A 19,854-nucleotide genomic window follows, 5' to 3' on the forward strand; every position below is an offset into this window, starting at 1 on the left:
ATGTAAGAATATGCAAGACAAGCGTTAACGTCCATCGTGCTTACTTAAGACTGATGACCTCAGAAGTCAAATCAGCACAGACGATCAATCATTTCCAACACGTTCCGTATACAAGCTCAAACTTCTGTTGGAAAGTTGCCAAACATGAAATGTCACAGGTTTGATGTTTTATTCTTTTGTTGAATATACAATCAGTTGAAAATATGAGGACGCGCTGAGAACAACTTGGCAGTGGTTGTCCTGGTCCAGCAACGCACGACGCAACATTGCACATATTTCCTCTTTATTTGTCTTCAGGCCCCGAAGAAAAGTACTCAACAAAGACTGCAAAATCAGAGAAACGCCATATTTATTAGATATATATATACAGCCACCTATAAAATGAAATGAAAAAGTAGCATAAAGTTACAAAGTAATGATAATAAAAAAAAAGAATAGATTGAAAATGTTGGCAGCAATCGACATGCTCACATTTGTTGACATCACCACTGCAATCCGTTACATGTCGCTAACGTATTCCAATTATTTGATCTACTTTATGAATTAGGAATTGAACGTATAGTGTTAAATAAGGCAAAGGAATCTTGTGTTGTGGTTCCAGCAAAGCACTTTTCCTCCATGCATGGAATGAAATGACAAAAAGACATTTGGCCTTTAAGCTAAGATCGAAAATCTTCAACATAACTTTCACTTGTTAACATTCATACGGTACTTTCTGATAATAGGAAAGATATTCATTCAGCAGACTTCTCTTGCTGCCACTTTGAAAGAAGAAGAATATGTTGGGATGTGGATTTTTGGGTGCGCGTCTCATCGTCAATGGCAACACCAGTTACAAAATAAACCGACCAAAAAACCGCTTACACGGACAGTTCTGTTAAAAAACAAAACTAATGTAAAACTGCAGATGTCTGACATGCAATCGCCGGCCCGAAAAAACAAAAGAGTCGAATGTCATCGCAGCTAGAACGACTTCCGATTAAAATCGAAGAATGATGAAGTCTTGACAGAAGAAAGTGATTCGAGGCAGGAGTGACTCAGTAACTCGTTTTTCAATCAACAAAATTGAGGCTGCAGGAAGTCCAAAAGTGGAGCATAACTGAGGTAAGTTTCGACAAGAACTGAACTCTTGGTCCACTTTGATCCAAATACGTCCGTCTGCACTTACAGTACCGGATTTCATTTGGGAAAACAGCAACACTGACATCGCATAACATGAGCTAATTTATCAAAATATGTCAAATGTACAGATTAATTAAAAGACAAAATGGAAGCTGCAACAGCTGGTTCTGGAATTTGTCAATTAGCTGAGAGCTCCAAAGCATTTTGACAATTGATGTGCTGCGATTTGAAAATACAGAAATCAAAGCCTTTGTAACGAAACATAAACAAACATATCATTGAAATACTTTGATGTATATATTCATGTGTGTTCTGTGGAGCAATACGCTCTCATCATCAGGCCCAATATTACTGTCGAGATACACGAACACTTTGAAAATGGATCCGTTTTGGAACAGTGAAATGTTTTTTGTTTTTTTAACCACTGGTTCTATTCATGAGATGGGACTTGATGTCATGATACGATTCACGACAAAACTTGACTTTTTCCCAACAAGCAGTTTTTGCATCTTGAGAATTGTCGGAATCGAATCTGTTGTTTTGCGCTCGCCGACGTCCGACCATTTTTGCACGTGTCTCAGTGTAGAAATGGCAGCAGAGTAGAAAGCGCAAGTCCCAAGCGGGAGCTCCTCAACCAGAGAAGCAACTCGTACAAGGCGAGTCGCCACAGGCGGAAGGACTCTGCGAGCGCCATTTGCAGTCGTCTCCGCCTGGAATCCATTTTGCTCCTTTTGTGTCTGCCAGGCAAAGCAGAGAAAAGTTACAAAGAGTCTCCATGGAAACGTTCCGATATCAAGATGAAACTGACAACAAATACAAAAAGTTGGGCCATCTTGTCCACCGTCACCTCAACTTGTGACTTGAGTTGACAAGATGGCCGTCCGTCATTGCAAGCCGAGCCGGCAACTTTGCGACGGTGGAGTCCAAGCCGAGACACGTTTAGGCACCAAAGCTGCCAAAACTCAAACACAGAATTACTCAAAGTGAAAATAAAAACGGATTTTTTCCCATTTATACTTAAGTCATTTATTTATTGAGAATTTTGGCAGTTTTGGTCCAGCATACTCGTGGCCCACAAATGGCCAAAAACTCAATTGACAGGAGCATCAAGTTCACTATGCTTATTAAATGTACCAGCAACAGAAACGGGAACAGAAGCTTACGTCGAGTGTCTAGGAACATTCCAAGTGTGTTAATGTTGTACCTGGCCAACGCACGTATGCAGCAGCGTGACATGTTGATGAAGGACGACGATGACGCTCTGGTCCGCAGAGTCGTTTCAATTCCTCTCAAGAGGTCGTTTGTCTTCAAGAGCAGCAACATCTGGCGGGGAACTCGGTTCAACAGCTCGTTGATTTGGGGCAGGTAGAGCGCCGCATTGGTCCGAATTTCCACATCCTGACAACAAACCACATTTTCAGGCGGCAATAATCCAAATTCAATCTTTTTCGAAAAAAGGATGCTGCATGGAACGTCATTGCGGAAGCGACGGAAGTGCACAGCGAGTTCAACCAAAGAATGTCCACCTGTCTTTCCGTCCTTTTTAATGCCTTTTATTCACGCCAAACACGGCTGGAAGTCGTCGGCGACGGTGCTGCCGGACCGCAGCCGCTGAGTTTTGTCCGGAGCGCGGAGTCAAGACGGAGCCGAGCGGACCCGCAACGCACACGCATGCGAACGTGCATCACCTGCTCAATTCTGCTGAGCTTTGTGATGTCGAGCACAAATGACATCATAAAAGGGCGTCACATTCGGGGTGAAGACATAATAATCGCACAACCCCAAAAAATGAATAATGATCACCATTGCCAACACATTTGAAATGTCTACTTTTCATCAATATTAGCGATTCCTTGTTGCAACTGTAAATGGCGCAAGAGGTTGCCATGGCAACCTGTTTGGGAATTACTGCCACAGCCGCTAAGCATGAATATTATTACGATTGCTGTCAATTATTAAAATATCGACTCCATTTACATTTGATGCTTTATCACAATGAATGGCAATTCCGATAACAGATTTCTCCTAATAGCATAAACAACCCCAGCCACGATGGACAGACATACAGACAATGTGGCATCGGAAAGATGTGATCAACAGTCTTTGCGCTCTGCTAAGTCCTGCTTGGAGACGAACAATTAGTAGCAATTATCGGAGGTAATATTGCAAGCGTCACAGCTGTCAGCGGGACACACAGAAAACTTCTCATTTGCATCTGAAAGCGACAATCAGGAATTTCAGAGCCAGTGCAGCAATAATAGGCGGTGCAAAAGGCGAGCGGAATGCAGCCAGCAGGAGGGGAAACTGGTGCAAAGCAATTTCAGGTTTTCCTCCCTAATGTATAAATCAGAGTTATTTTATGCAAGAGACGCGTTCTAATTGTGACCAGAGAGAATAAAATGTCTGACTAAGTCATTTGCTTTTGTTAGGGGACAGCAATCTCACAAAAGAGCATTTTACAGGGAAAATCAAGATGCTTCAAAATAACAGTAAGAAACCTGGATGCGTAAAAATATGCTATATGTCATAGTTAACATCATAAATCTATTTCTCCAACCTTGATTATCCTATACAGGGTGGTGGGATGCTACAATTAGTATGGTGTGCATAGAATGTGGTCCAGTGGTCTTTGCATGTCGGAGGGGGGCGGGGCTACACTCACCACTCACCATAAAAGAAAAAAAACTTTTGATATTAAATACATACAACAAAAAAGTAAATATCTTATTTCAACCACACCCCTGACCTACAGCCAAATTAGTAGAAAATAAAACGGTGTTGTATACCTTTTGTTCCCACAGACCGCGATGACATTTTCCCAATTTATTATTGCCCCTGGAACGACGCTGCACGTGTATGCGGCTGTTGTTGTTTATTTTTTTTAAATGCTTTTCTTTATCGGTCAGTGTGCTTGTTTGCAAATGACATTCTCAACACTGATTGGCCGACGAGGGTTGGACTGGGCCCACGTGGCTTTGGCTGAAATAATGATGAGAAACTAGAAACAGTTTTGGTTTTTTTCTGACATTCCACAGCTCAGCACAATTCGATTTGTACATCTAAAACTAACTCGTAGAATAGAATGAAATGAAATGCATCCGATTAGGAACACACTAAAAATTATAAAAGTCCCTTCGCTTGCTTGGAAGAGAAATTTCGGCGTCCTGAAAATACCTGACCAAAAAAATCACAAGGAAGATTTGGCAACCTTCTCCATTACTGTGAATGCACTTCAGCTCACGAGCACGAAATGTCGGAGGGCCGCTTGTCGCATTTCGTGGGAAGCTCAATTCTATTCATTTCCTTTATGGACAAAATTTCCATGTGCAACCGAAGAAAAAACACACAAAAAACTATTGAGTAATCTCTATGTTGAATAATTACCCGTTATAACAGGAAATAAAGCTCAGTCTGTGTATGTATTCAGCAATCATCTTCACCCTCATCCATCCGTTATCTGAACTGCTAAACCGCACACGTATCATGTATTCATTCAGTTCAACTGCTTGAATTTTTTTGACTTTGTTTTTGTTGTATTATTTCTAACTTACGGTATATTACATTTCCTCATGTCCGATTTATATTTCTGGCCACTTTGTTTAAGTGGCTGTTGTTCTTCAAATTGAGTTGAGTGGTGGCACGTGTTGTAATTTGTCAGCATCAGAGAGCTCTTCTCTGTTGAAACAATATCAAATGGTACCTCTGCGCGAGTGACCGGCACGCGAGCGATCCCAGAGTTGACGGCAGCCCAAGACCGAGCGGTGAGTACACAAGCAAAGAGCGGGTACAGGTCTCCGGCTCCCAGTTTGCGACTGTAGCGCTCCACCGCAGGCATGTCCTGATCAATCAGGGCCTGCCACAGCCGGCAGTAGTTCATCCGGAAGTCCGGTTGGAGGGCCTGGGCACAAAAATGGCAATTGCGTCTTCAATGAAATGTACAAGACAGCATCTTGCATGCATCGACGTTTGTATTTGTGCTTGTGGGCGAATAGCAAATGAAATGGCCTTGATTCGTATTGTGCTTCTCTATTTTCAAGGTGCTTTTCCTGCTTCTATATGTTACCACTCACTCAGTAATTAATTGAACAATTACACAATGCCAGGAGAAACTGGCGGTGTCGATATCGTTCTCAAGCCAAAGTTTAGTTAACAAGTTCAACTACATGTTTGAGCTTTCATTTTTCAAGTCGTTCATTAATGCTTTTCTTTATAGTTCAATGGACAGCAATTTCCTCATTTTGACATTCCTCAAAAACTGCACAATTTGGATATTGTCTGCATGCATCCTATATTGTGTTTCTGATCATTTGGAGTGATTGGCACGCCAGAATATCGAATTGCCTCTTTAAATGCACAAATGTTTTTTTTCTGACTCGGTCTTAATGACCGCCATGTTTCGAAACGACTTATTCAGCAGGTGGCAGCCAACAGTGACTTTTGAATATCAAACAAAATGTGCTTGTAACGCTTGGAAAGGTTCTAAACAATCACCCTGATCATTATTATTATTATTATTACAATGATTTTTGTTTAAATATGTTGTCGCATGTATGATTGAATTGCCAAGCACTCCGAGGCATACGGATTTGTTTTTTTCCTTCCTAAGTGTATTTGTGACTGTGGAAATCCTCTGAAGGCCAATTGAGCTGCAGACGGAAGCTGCACGTTGGTCATCCTCAGTCGACAGGAACAACCTCTGATCATATGCTTCGTTTTGTTGATGAATGCTGTCTTGAGAGTACACGCAGGTTGCGTCCAATTTGCAGACGGCACCGTGCACTCTGCTAAGAACACATCAAAAGAGCCGTTTATCAAAAAGCTTTTAGTCTGCTGGGGCTCTAATAAACGGGTCTGTCGGTGTGCGCAACAGCAACGTACTTGTACGTGGCTCCCAATTGTGTGTCTTCTGAGAAGTGGATTTACTCAAGGTCTCAGTCAGCACATGGAAAATGGACAACCAAATTGGAACAGTTTTGTGTTATTAGCGCTTTGCGACGCTTGAAGATTTCCAACCTGATAAAGGCCATGATCGAGTAGGACGATCTCCGTCTGGTTGCTGTTTTGACCCTTTCGAACCAACACGTTGCCAGGATGCGGGTCACAGTGCACAAAGCCGTGGATGAAGATCATTTCGCTGTACATTTTGCCCAGCTTTTCTGAAATCTGTTGAAACAAATATTGCAAAAGGGAAGAAAAATGAAAGACAATATAAGGAATCAACAATTGGTCTCCTTTTTTAAATAATTTCTTACATTCACGTTCTGACTCGTATACCAGCTGAGCAAATTGTATTTTCTTGTCAAGAAACATTTTCAATAGGGCAATTTCAAACACAAATATAAGTTTTATAGGGTCCGAATGTCGGCAGCATTAAGTTTTGAGCTAGAAAAAAAAAAAAAAAAAAAATGCAGACATTTTTTTTCTTTAGATGATTTCTGCAAAAATAGCCAAATAGCAAAAATAGATTTTTAATAGAAGTGTATGAAAATGAGCAATTATTAGAACAAGTTCATCTTTAGCCTTTAGTGTTTTTAGCCGACTTAAGATAGCAGAACGTCAAGGAAATCTGCCTCCAAATAATAATAAATAAAATAATAATAATAATAATAATAAATAATAATAATAATAAAAAGAAAAGAAAACTGTGATGAACCATCATAAAATTTTCATTTTCTTTATGTGACAAAATGCACGAGATATCACATCCATGAAAAATGATCAACAAGTTTAGGCAAATAATCTTTTCATTCACATAAAGTGATTTTTTATTTTTTTTTACAGAAAATTTGGAAGTCAGTATCTTTTTCCTAAGGTCCTGGTTGCTAACCCCTATACAACAAAAAGTATGGTGATTCCATACTTTTTGTTGTATTTGGCTTTTTCTTTGTTTTTTTTGTATTAGCCTCATGATGGTTTCTTTTATTAGCATTCATTCGTATAATTGTTTTATTTCATTATTTAGTACAGTCTTTATTGATTCTATTTTGTATTGTTTTGTTTTCCACCTATGGACACCATGATGATGATTAGCTTTTATATTGTGGAAGAGCAAAATGAGGAACCAATAAGCAACAAACCTCATTGACGTTGATGTCATGCTCCTTCATGTACTCTCTGTCATTGACTTGTCCTCCCTCAGCAAACTCCATGGTCAGAACCCGCTTAGTGGACAAGTCCCAGTGGATCGCAGGAACCTAAAAAGAACATTCATTGATTAGAAATGGGAAAATGTAAACAAATAATTCAATACATTTGGGTGGTCTTTTGTTTCTTTTTTCAAGTTTGAAACCAGTCTGAAGACATTTGACCTTTATGAACAAATGTAATGTCAAACAAAGCAGCACCTTTTCATGTGAACAGAACATGTTTACATATCAGAGAAAAAATAAGAAGAGTCGTGATCATAAAAGGAGGAAAAGAAAAAGTGTTTACCTTGAGAAAGGTCAAGTGGGACAGCTTTTTGGATATCATTTCTGAATTGTGTCCTTCATTCAGGAAGTCCAGCTCCAGTGGCATGTTTTTCTTGGCCTCTTCCACCAACCACATGAAGGCAAAGTCTGGGAAAAGCCAACGGACTCCTCTTAGTAACACCTTCAAAAATACAGCAGAATGAGAATCACTATTACTTCACTGGGAAAACAAGGGGGTGTCGTTTTTTTCTTCTTCTTTCTTTCATTAATTAACATCATTATTTAGCTCAGTGGACATTCCGGCAATCCGCCAATTTTGTTGACGATTAACAATTGACGAGACACTTAGAAATATTGATGCACTCGGCACTGTCGGAAGTGGCTTTTCTTTTTTTTTTTTTTTCCCCTCCCCCGTCATTGTGGTCACGGGCTGACGAATGCCAAAAAGAAAACGGATTGACGGATGCCCACTTCAGTCACGTCTCTCAAGCAAGTTGACAGCAGACGCTGGTTGTTGATCTCACTTTATTTAAGCACACAAACGGCTCGTGTTGTTGGAGCTGACGCCAGCAGGGAATTTAAGCGGATGGCTTGATTATCGTAATATAAATTGACATGGATAACGGAAAGTATGGTGCTCCGCGGGGTTCAATTATCGGGCCTCTGCAGTTTTCATTCTATCTACTACCAATGGGTTCCATTTTAAGAAAAGAGAGGTGATTGTTTTCAAGTGTTCTATAAATAGATCGAGTTAAGTGATGAAGTCAGTGTCCAACCTGCATGATTTGCAATTCTACTTGAGCACAATTAGCTATCGAGCAAAACTAAAAGACCACTTGGTAAAGCTGCACGAAGAATTCACAATTCTGATTTCAAGGTGAAGAGACCAGATTGGAAGAAAAGGCTACTCACCCTGTTCAGTTTGTGGAGTACACCAGTAAAACCCATACCCATGTCTTCATTTGAAAAACAAAATGTTTGCTGAATGCGCTTAGGAAACTGATGGGGTTGAGTACCTCCAACAAGGTTAAGAAGTGAAAATCATTGTGTTCTGTTTTTATTTCCATTTTCACAATGTCCCAGATTCATTGGAATGTTTGTAGCGTCTGCATATTTTGTATCGTGCTACAACTCACCTCCATCACCAAAATATCTTTGGAGCTTTGTCTTTGGACTTTGGGGTGTTGGACCTTAACAGCCACCGTCCTGCCATCATGCAGCACTGCTTTATGGACCTGAGCTAAAGAAGCCGCTCCTTGAGGCGTCTCGTCAAAGAAAGCAAACAACTCTGGCAGCTGGAAGACAATAGGAAGAGTAACAAGACTATTCATGTTTTTTAAGAGAAGGCTCAAGACACACCTTTTTTGCTTGCCATTTAAATATATATATTTATTTTTTTTAACTCCTTTTATTTCTTTATTTTCAATCATATTGTCTTTTACCTTTCTTTTTGCCATTTATTCTGTTTTCTTTTAGCGTTTAACTGTTTTTATTTGGTTGATGCTAAGTTTTTAGCGCCGGTTTTTCCTCCTGTGGGAGCTTCTGCACTATTGTACTATGGATTTTTTTCTTTTTTTTTTTATTGTTCAGCACCTTGAGGTGCATTTTAACGATAGTTCCGGGTAGCTAACCGCCCACACGTTTGTTGACTTACTTGCCAACAAAACATTGAAACTATAAGGTCACATAAATTCATCCTTACCCTGCTTGACAGGAACAATATCCAAAAACGAAAATCGGTCGACGTGAGTGAGGCGTCTCTGTCCTTTTTATGACTTTTTATGACAGTGATGTGCATTTCCTTTGTTTTTGGGCAAAATTGCATGGTGAGACGCTTCACTAAATAAAAAAAAAAAGAATTAAAGCCCATTTGCTTGCTTGGAAGAGAAATATCGGCATCCTGAAAATAGCTGGCCGAGAAATCACAAGGAAGATTTGACAACTTTGCCATTGCTGTGAATGCACTTCAGCTCATCTCGACGGTTATTGAATGTCCGAGGGCGTATTTACAGGAAGGTGCCACAGGAAGGTCAATTCCATTTTTGAAATCAATTAGTTTTACTGGTACGAGCACTTGTGGCAGTTGTCAATTAAAAGAGGACAATTGCTCAAAGTAATATTTTTCAAAGTTTTAATACCAAAACGACTTTACTGTTGCATGTCTTAATTGAAGTTTCATACATATATCAAAATTATTTTTACTCATGAGCAACATGTTTGAGCAATGTCACACATTTTCTTTTAATATCCAGAACAATCAGCACAAAAATAAATATAATAAATGTGTCATTTGCAGTACATTACAAAAAACGACAAATTCAATTTGATTATGCAACCTTTCCATGCATTGTTTTAGATGATATAAAAAAAAAGATTTTTTGTTTTTTTACTACTCGGTTCCCTTTCTGCACATTCCTTTGAGAAACAGCTGCAGTTACAACCCCAGGTCAAACTAAATTAAACCTTCACCTTGACAAAGTTTCTCACTTCCAACTCGTGAGTGATTTCCCCCCTGAAGTCAACTTTGAAGACAAGTCTTCTTTTCAAAGCATCCTCGTCTTATTTCATCTTCTTTTCTTGCTTTCCTTATATGTGAAAACACAACAACTAATACTGTATATGAATGTGTCAAAATTTGTGTGGCGCGAGTCTAACTTGAATGTTGGCTAATCAGGTGCAAGCTCAACATTGACTTGGTTATATTGCATGAAATGATACATTACACAAGAACCTCGCGACTTCGCAGTTCACTTATTGCAGATTCACTGTAACGTGGATTTTTATTTGGTCCATAAGTCATACATTGCGGGTTGTACCTCAATATTTCGTGGGGTTTTCAGAGATTATTCCCCTATTTTCGATAGTGAGTACCCCATAAAAGTCTTTATTTATGCTATATATATATATGAATACATAAAACTAACATTTCCAATATTACGTAGTCAGCTTTGTCCCATGAAAATATATGCAGAAATGTGAGGGATATAATAACTTTTGTGTCTCTTACCAGTATTAAACATGGTAATATATTCATCAGGGCTCAGTTCCCAAAAGACACAACATCCGCTCATTGAATGGGCTCACTAAAATGAGTTATGGCAAAAATAAATTGGAGCCGGAGGCTTCACAGTTGGACGGCAACACATGAGTTTGTGTCAGCATTGCAAGGTCGCCATTTTGGATGCTCTGGAAGTTATAGAAATCGTTAACTGCAACACAGAGGGGTAGAACCAAATGGTTATACCAAAAATTGAAAATGATTCTTGCTTTACTGCAATCATACTAAAATAGATATATTGTAAGCAAATCAGTATGAAAACATACACATTTTTTTTAAGAACGTGGGCTTAAAAGTGGGCTCCCACAGATCTTGGAGGCGCATCGGGCCTGACGGCGCTCGCCAACTTCAAGCTCGTCTCATGAAATATACCGGACGTACCAAATGCAACGTTTACTTCACTTGTAAAACAAGTCTAGTAAATAACATCCCATGACTTTGGAAAAGGCCGGCGGGCTATTCAAGTGGTCCTTGGGGGCTTCCCAGTGCCTGCCATGTTGTTAACCCCTGCTTTACAACTTTATTATTATTATTATTATTATTATTATTTCTTTACCTCCTTGCCAAGTTCCTCTCGGATGACCTGCTCAATCTCTTCCATGCTGCTCTGAGGAGCTTGACTATGAAGTACCTTCAGCGTGGATGTGTACTCTTCTGGAAGGAGATAATCGAGAGCACCAAGGTGCTGTCCCACCTTGATAAAGGTACCACGATTTGAACAGCACAGATCTCGAAGACGCTCTGCTGAACGTTGATGTACCTGAAAGTAGCGCGGAATACACGAGACATTCGTATTTACAATACAAATAAAATCAAATCATTTTTTTGTGGATCAATACATAGAATTATGATAACATATAGTACACATACTGTATTACATATACATTAGGGGTGTTAAAAATCGATTCGGCAATATATCGCGATATTACAGCACGCAATTCTTGAATAGATTCAATAGGCGGCCGAATGGATTCTTAAACATTCATCTTTGATAGATGATCACTGCTATGGCATATGAAGATTGGATTCTATTCTTTCATTAGAAAAAAAAAATAGTCCACCTTATTCTGTTCTTTAGTAATCATCATTGGAAAGTAGGCAATTTAAGTGACAATCTAAGTCATTTTGGACAAAAATAAGAAAATAAGCTTTCTGTGAAAATACACTACTCACAAAACGTTCGGGATAGCAACAATGAACCAAAAATATTCAACATCTCAATAATTCGTCATGTGCCCTTGAGCATCAATTATAGCTTGGCAAGGACGTCTCGTGCTGTTCACGTGTGTCTATGTACGAGTGTGTAAACTGAACATTAGAAAAATCAACTTTTTGGAACTTTGAGCCATATGAAAATGCTAACGCCAGATTAAAAATACAGCCAAAGTTGTGTTTTGCTCCATTCGCTCATCTCGAAGCATTCCTGTTCATTCTTGCTCACCAGCGCCTCCGAACCAAAGAGAATGACAAGGTGCTCACTTCTCAACATCAGAGGCATCGTTGGTGAATTGCCACCTCTGCAGACGAAACACACGCCCAGACAGACTAAAAAGTCAAACGAGCAGCCCACGGCACGGCCGACAGGCGTAACCGGGAAAGAGCGGCCTCCACAGCTGGAATGCCGCTCTTTGGAATTTCAGACGGGATGCCCGACAAATGTATCCGGAACAGAGGCCTGATAACGCCGCCGCCCTGGTGGCAGAGCATGCAGCAACGGTTTGTCGGTGATGGTCATTTCCCAGAGGACCGCCTGGTTCAACTTGGCCAGTCCCAAAGTGGATTTAACGGGAGATTCGCAATTCTCACAATCAAACCTGATGGAGAGGCCAGAGCTGGAACTAAATCTAACGCTAACTAAATGATTACGGTATGTAATATTAACAGAAAATCAAGTCATCTTTATTTATACAACTCTTTCAAACAGCCGCAGCTGTCATCACTAAAAGGTATATTGTTGTATAAATCACATCAATGTATTTGTTACACACATTACCTTGTGCATGGATGAATAGTACATCAATGTTGTGTAAAGATTGCCTATAAACTTTGTGCTCGAGTTTAAACATTCACACATCACAAAGGAGAACCGGGGGAAAAAAAAAAAAAAAAAAAGTCCATACGCGCTACTCAAAAAAATTAAAAGAACAAAGTGTTCCCCTAACTGTTTTGATTTTTTTTTTAGCAGTACACATACATATATATATACATATATATATATATATATATATATATATATATATATATATATATATATATATATATAGCATATATGCTGCTCAAAACAATTAAAGGAATAATTTGTTCCTTGAATTTTTTAGCAGTATATTTGTCACACAATTGTACTGGTGTAATCGTCTCTGTCTGAACGGACGTTACTTGACGCAAGTCTCTATTTCTAGGGTAATATCATTTGAAAGCAATCTGGAAGCAAGGATGATGCGAATGATGTTCCGACGTCGCTTTTCCTTCTGCTTGGAGTCTAATCATTTGATTCATCATCGCCGCTCTCTTCCAAGTAATCAGGATGTTTTGTTCCAGAGAGGCTGGCTCACAGCTTGATAATGACATCACCATGGAAATGATGCTTTCTGAAAGCCTGACGTGACTCTCGTCTGGCATTGGCTCAGGCTCGCCACCGCCCACCTTCAATCCATACGCCGTAGAATCCATTTTTTGGGGGGGGGAATTAGGACAAGGCAAATAACCAAAATTTTATTTTGATTTCGAGCGTGTGGCAAATGTTATTCTGCCCTCCCTGAGCGTGCATTAAGTTGTTCAATGAAACCCCAGTTGGTCATTTCAGTAGACGGTCCTTCTCAGTCTGTGTGTTTTTTTTTTTTTTTTTTCAAGGCTTTGTTGCAGAAAATGAGGGCATCCGTCAACGACCGGCCGACGGAGAGATGGAAGTGCCCATCTCTGAAAATATACATATTTATACATATTTATTTATATTCATTTCCAAGGAGTCCCTGAGCTGCTTGATATTGGAATTAATTTGCTCTTAATTTGGAGAAGACAAATGTGCTGTTCCTTTCACCAATTCCAACCTTTGAATACCTGCAAGCAGCTCACTTTTTAGTGCCTCGGCATGTAAGTCGTAAGGACATTTAGTTAAATGTCAGCGTTCTTGTTTGAAACCAACCAAACAATAACAAAAATAAAGAACTTGATTAATTTGATATGCAGTGTTGATTTTCACGGTTACTGTTACATCATTTTACATTAAAGCTGCTCAATGCATGAAATTCTATTTTGCCACGACCACATGTGGCCAAAAAATGAAATTGCAAACTCCACCACCGACTGGCAGCCGATGGCTCCCCCTGAAACCCCCACGAGCACAAAAATCAATTTAAGAGTACTCAACTCAAAATATTAAACATAAAAAAACAAAACGGTAACATCTTGATTTCATTGTATTTAGTTATGAAATTTGTCGGGTCAGCATCAGCGAACTTCAAGTGACCTGATACAGCCACCGTACGCAAAAATAATGACATGTTTAATTAGAAAGAATATTTTGGTAAGAGGGATGGCGACATTGTGCCACAACAATATGTGCACAAGTACAAGAGACAACAGATATTCAATTCTGACGTCTTTTATAGGAAGGAGTCAAAGGTGAGCTGATTGTGTGCTGTTTGGGCAGCTGCTCCTATATTGAGAGCACAGCTGCACGAAATGATTTCTTTGCAACACCAGAATTTAACGACTGGCATTAGCGGACTATGAACAAGGCCCATTTATTATTAGGATGCCCATGATTAGCTCGTTATTCGCTTCAGTGAGGCTCGTTGAGCCGCCAAGCACACAAAAAAAAAAAAAAAAAAAAAGGGAGAGTGGGGGCGGGGTCAAGCATGGCTCGTGTTTGTTGGCATGTTTCGCATCCGCATGTCTAAATGCAACAAGATTAGATTTACTAAAATGGGGGGTTCATCGATGGTTAAAAAAAAAAAAAATCAGATATGAAACCTAATAATTGAAAATAATAATAATGATAATAATGTGACTGTGACATTCTAATGGAATACTATGTACATGCATGTGTATCTTGTGTGTGCCGGTTATCTCCAGGCAGTGTTCAACATTAACGCCACCAATGTCAGGCCACCTGAAGTTCACTAATGGTGGCCGGTTCAATTTCTCGGGCAAACGTATTCATTCGCTAATTTGGCAATTTTACTTACGTTCACGCTTTGTATTGATGTGAGTATAGCATATACATGGTCAGTTAAGCTGTTAGAAATAGAAAGTGTTTGCATAAATGTTGCATCATAATTACACACAATTTGTGCAATTGAACAGGAACTAACATGACCTGTTTTCTTAATGCGGCCCATCAACTCCAGTTTGCATCCTTCCTTCACCACTACTTCTCTCCTTTTACTCGTGTTCTCGCGTCATCCTTTTGACCAGAGACATTTCTGTGCTTTGCTTTCAAGTTTGAAATGATTAGAAACTCCAAGTTATTACCGTGTCTTTTTAATCTATGTAGGGATATGTTATATGACCACATTTGATGTTTTCTCTTCATCAGGTATGCCACGTGTCTGTTAATGTTTGTTGTAATATATAATGCATCATGCACTTTCTTTTCCTGCTGTTCTCCTTGGTTAGAATTGCACTTTATAAGACCACATTTGACCAGTGGATTTTTTTTTTGTGTGTGCAAACATCAAGTGTTGAAACTAAATAGAAATCCTGGTGTGCATTTCGTCCTCAAACAAAATGCAGCAGAGTCAAACGCCATCATTTACACATCCATGACACACATGAAAATAAGTCTGACTATGTGCTGCTTTTGTTGCCAGAAATAAGCATTTGATGACCTAACTGTAGGAGCCAACTTCCAAAGCAAAGTTAACGGCATTCCCCATCCCGCCTTATGGATTTCCCTGCCGCAGATTGCTTTGGTTGTTAAACTGCAGCACATGACGGTCACCATTAACCAAGCATCACCCATGTACATTTTCCCTGAAAACTTCCTTTTATCTATGCTAAGTACCCTCATGTGTCTGGTGGGAGAACTGCAGTGCTGAGCCTCTCAGGAATTGGTCAATGCTGCCATCTGCTGGCTGGAGCGTGCAACATACACAGTGACTGAGCACAATCAAGCACACTAATTGATGCTTATTGCTAACTACCATAAGTTTAGTCAATGCCTTTTCTTACTATTGTCCTACTATTACAACATCATCTTTTCCTGTCAGACACTGAACATTTATACTGTGACATCATCTCTGACAACTTCCTGGGGAAAGAAAGAATAATAAATGTTCAACTTAATGTGACCACAACCAGGTTTCCCTCAAATTTGTCGTGCATCGGCACATTCACGCAAATTGAATGCGCATGACTTGGACCACAGTGAGCAACATCAAACATGCACAAATCAGCCAAACCTGCATCACACCCGTCAAAACATAAAAGCATCTTAACAAGTTACATGATTGTAAAAATTCAAAACGCTTGTACACCAAAAATGAGGAGGATTTGTAACCCAAATTTGTAGAGATGAAGGATTTTATGCCACATTTATGTCGTGAATTGGTTCAAACTGACGTGTCCAAAAATGGAATTTGGAATAATATTTCATCCATCCCGACTGAATGAATGAATGAGGAAATGTAATGTCGTGTGTGGCTGAAAGGAGGCGGTTCCAGGGAAAAATCGGGGTTCATTGTGACAAACCTGCTACCGACCAGGTTCGGTTGACGGACCATGTTACTATGGAAACTGAGCGAGAGCTTAAATGACCTCTTTTTATGAAACAGGCTCGAGTTCCCTCGTATCCTCTGGTTTCACTTACCTTCCTTTCTGAAACCACTTTCACACTTTTCAGGGTTTCTCACTAAGGTTAGAACTTTTTTTTTTTTATCAACCCTCACATTTGACTTAAAATATCACAAATGAATGTATCAGCAACAGAGAATTAACACGAATCAGCATCCTCACGGCCTTGAATACCTTTTCCCACCACGCCTTTATATCAGCATCCGTTCAGTTCAATTGCATCGTATGTGAACATCCCAGATGAAGACGACTTATTTGTTTTGGGAGGCAGGTGCAATAAACGTGCACGATGCACAGAGTCAATCGGCATTTTGTTCTCCCTTTTCTCTCAGGCCTGAAGAGAGATTTTTTTTGAAATGGCCGCTTCCCCCCTAACTGCCTGTGCGCTCATGCTCGCTGTTTTCTCATGCAGCTGAGGAACCAAAGGGCTCGTTAGGCATCAGGACCGATTTGTCTTCACTGCCGCCTTCGTCACCCTCTCACGCTCCCGCTCAAAATAAGCACACGCTTTGAAGAAAAAGCGGATCGTGTCTCTCTTCATAAAGCTTGCGATATGACCGTGTGTGTGTGCGCCCTGTTCCAATGCCAGGTTTATGAGATATAAAAATTAGACCAAGATATTGAAAAAGTCGTGTAATCTGGAATAAGAGGATACGTGGTATTAAGAGACATTTTTTTCCCAGAATTTTCTTATCTGATTCACAACAAATCATCATGGACCTCATATATTGGCTCAGCAGTGGGGATGCACAATAATACTATAAACCAATAATTTCGGAAATGCCGATGTCGATAACCGTTAAGTAAGCCGATAATTGTTTGCAAAATGAACTTGAATACAAATATACTTTCGAGTCCGACTACAGTATAAGTCCAACATGTACAAATGCATTGAAACATTGTGTAAAGCACAATGAAGCTGAATTTCCTTTAGATCTCTGCTTCAAAGTAGACAACCAGTAAGTTATTTTGAGTTTGCCAAAACAAAACAGTCATGTTTTAAAAATGCAAAAAAAAAAAAAAAAAAAAAAAAAAACTTGCGAGAGTAACATTTTGGTGAGGCACAGTAAAGAAAGAGCTCGGCGACTGCTGCATCTTCTGTGAATTGAGCGTTCAAACGAGTGGATGACTTTCCCGAGGGTAAGTGGATAGTTAGTTGGTCACAATCCAGCTCAATGGAGCAGCACTGCTCATCCTCGGTGAGAGTTTTTGTTGGCCATTCGAGCAAATGACAAACCACTCAATATCATTCATCACCTCTCACATTTGAACGCATGTTGCTCATCTTAACTCCATTCATGTTCACAATTCATTCCTTGTCCAATGCAAAATATATTTCGTGTATCTGCCTACCTTGGATTTAAGGGCCCAATATTCCTCTGTGCCATATTCCACATATTTGAAAGCAGTCAGATAGTCATAGCTGATGACAGCAGTCTGCAGGAAAAAAATAAGTAAAAACATGTAAAGAAATTTGAATAGGACCCAATCAGTGCTTTATAGAATCCTCACCATGAAACATGTTGTAATTTGTTAAATTTGCTATTTATTTTTCAGAGGTAGGGATGCATGATAACTGTATTTTTGCCCTGATACAGATAACTTCCTGTTTTTCTCTACACGTAATTAATAACTGAGTAAAAAATAAAAAAATAAAAAAGGACTTGCACGTGTCTATGTCATCCGACTGGGCAACAGATGTCGGCATTTTCTTTCTTTGTGGCAAGGAAATCCACCGCACGGCAATTTCCAAGCTGTCCACGGCCACCACAGCCAAGTCATAAAAATTAGGGACGGCTCGATATCACATTTTCAAATCCGATACCGATGCTCAAGGATCGGCCTATCCCATACGATCCGATTCGCTTTGTCACTGTAAAAGTCATTTGATACTGACATCTGTAGGCTTCTGTTCATGTGACAAAATCGCACAGCGGCACGTCAACCAAAGCAACAGCTCGTCTGTTCTATGGCTCGTTAGCCAAAGTGGAGTTGAGAATATTTGATATAGTTTGGGTTCATAGATGGGATCTGACTGGTTCAAATAAAAACAACGCGATCCTGATTCAGCCATTTTGGCCTGGATCGGACTCGATACCAATCCTGTGGATCGGATCGGACCATCACTAATAAAAATACAGTACAATTGACATATATTGTATTTTCCAACAACACTTAACCATAATGTATGAAATAGTGAAGTTTGCAGTAAAAAAAATAAAATAATCACAAGCCAGGTCCATTCATTCTTGACGTGCTGAGTGATGAGCTTGAATCAAGCATACAGTTTTTCTTGAATTAGTCAGTCAACTCTTAAATATTTGGAGACCACATGTCAGGCTAAGTATCAAGTTTAAACAACGTGCCGACTTGATTACAATACGAATGCAATTAAAACATATTCACTGAGCAATTGCAATTAATCTTGTTTCAAATATACATACAAATAATCAATGTCGAATCTTACAGTGGCAGCAGCTCGTCCAAAGCGGATCAAACTCAGGTCATTGAAATCAAGTCGTCGATTGAAGAGGTAAAATCCAGAAGATGCAAACACTGCCGTGGCCAGAGTTGGAACTTTGAGCAGCCGAAGAGCCATTAGGGGCACTGGGAGAATAACAAAAACATTTCATTTGACATTGTGGCGATAATGTTGCCAGATTTCACTATACCATCCTGACAGTCACCCCAAAATAAATCAATCAATAAAAACAGATACATTTACTGAAAGCATTGCAACAAGTTCTCGTTTCAATACAATAAACATCAAACCTTAACTGCTACTATTACCGAGGCCGATATTTACCAAATGCATTATTTCGTCGAAAAGCAATTATTTTTAAATGTCAGCGACTAATTTCAATATCACCTTTATCACCTTAATGCATGCCCATGTGTCCCTTGACGTGCAAGGAAGAGCCGATTTCGTTGACATGTATTAAGGTTTACGTTTCTGGTAGATAAGGACAGATTCACCTCGAATTGGAGTTTGGGTTCGTTTACTCGCTTGGGAGTACAAAATTCACTGGTTGTTACCTCAGAGCAGCAGAAACGTGCTCGGGTTATGCAATTGAATTTTATCATAAAAAAAACACTAATAAATAGGAGACCAACCGCCGAAATTCCGCAAGCGCTATTCAGCTCCACTAAACTGTCAGTAAAACGAATGAACTTTTACCTTCACGATGTCTTCCACTTGCCGGCCGGTTTTGTTTTTGACCTCCTCGCCAGCTTCCTGAATACGCGCGCAAAGAACGCTGGTTATTGTAGTTCTTTTTGTTCTTCTTCTTCTTCTCTTCTTTCGGTAGTTTTTGATCCATTTCCGCCATCATCTGGTTGAAAATTGTCAATTGGGATTTTATTAACTTTAATAATAACGGGGAAACAAAAATAAATAAACACAAAAGAAAAAATAAACAAATAATAAATACAATCAATAATATTACAAAAACCACACACATACTTGGGTGA

At 39.5% G+C, this 19,854-nt stretch overlaps 1 protein-coding gene across 6 annotated transcripts; it reads right to left on the reverse strand.

Moving 5' to 3' along the window:
- Nucleotides 1-332: 332 nt before the first annotated feature.
- On the reverse strand, nt 333-19,658 carry adck1 (aarF domain containing kinase 1). Of its 6 annotated transcripts, none has more exons than XM_077539342.1 (11): nt 19,562-19,658; nt 18,851-18,990; nt 17,737-17,820; nt 11,147-11,350; nt 8,669-8,827; nt 7,555-7,713; nt 7,200-7,316; nt 6,136-6,285; nt 4,823-5,020; nt 2,327-2,520; nt 333-1,859 (listed from the first exon to the last, which is right to left on the reverse strand). In XM_077539342.1, exons 2-11 carry the CDS (start codon nt 18,980-18,982, stop codon nt 1,700-1,702), a joined length of 1,557 nt encoding a protein of 518 aa, XP_077395468.1. In that variant the 5' UTR covers nt 18,983-18,990; nt 19,562-19,658; the 3' UTR covers nt 333-1,699. The 6 variants fall into 6 exon arrangements, with proteins under 6 accessions (XP_077395468.1, XP_077395471.1, XP_077395469.1 ...); XM_077539345.1 differs by lacking the exon at nt 19,562-19,658 and adding an exon at nt 19,498-19,556; XM_077539343.1 differs by lacking the exon at nt 19,562-19,658 and adding an exon at nt 19,360-19,511.
- Between the last annotated feature and the right edge of the window lie 196 nt (nt 19,659-19,854).

This window comes from Festucalex cinctus, chromosome 12, assembly GCF_051991245.1.
Source record: "Festucalex cinctus isolate MCC-2025b chromosome 12, RoL_Fcin_1.0, whole genome shotgun sequence".
NCBI classification, from domain to species: domain Eukaryota; kingdom Metazoa; phylum Chordata; class Actinopteri; order Syngnathiformes; family Syngnathidae; genus Festucalex; species Festucalex cinctus.

Excerpts from the sequence above, each read along its gene's own strand:
- adck1 (XM_077539342.1), bottom strand. The coding sequence starts at position 18,982 with ATGGCTCTTCGGCTGCTCAAAGTTCCAACTCTGGCCACGGCAGTGTTT. Across the intron at positions 8,828-11,146 it reads GAGAGGAACTTGGCAAGGAG|CTGCCAGAGTTGTTTGCTTT; the intron begins GTAAAGAAATAA and ends ATTGTCTTCCAG. Across the intron at positions 5,021-6,135 it reads TCGATCATGGCCTTTATCAG|GCCCTCCAACCGGACTTCCG; the intron begins GTTGGAAATCTT and ends TTTTGTGCCCAG.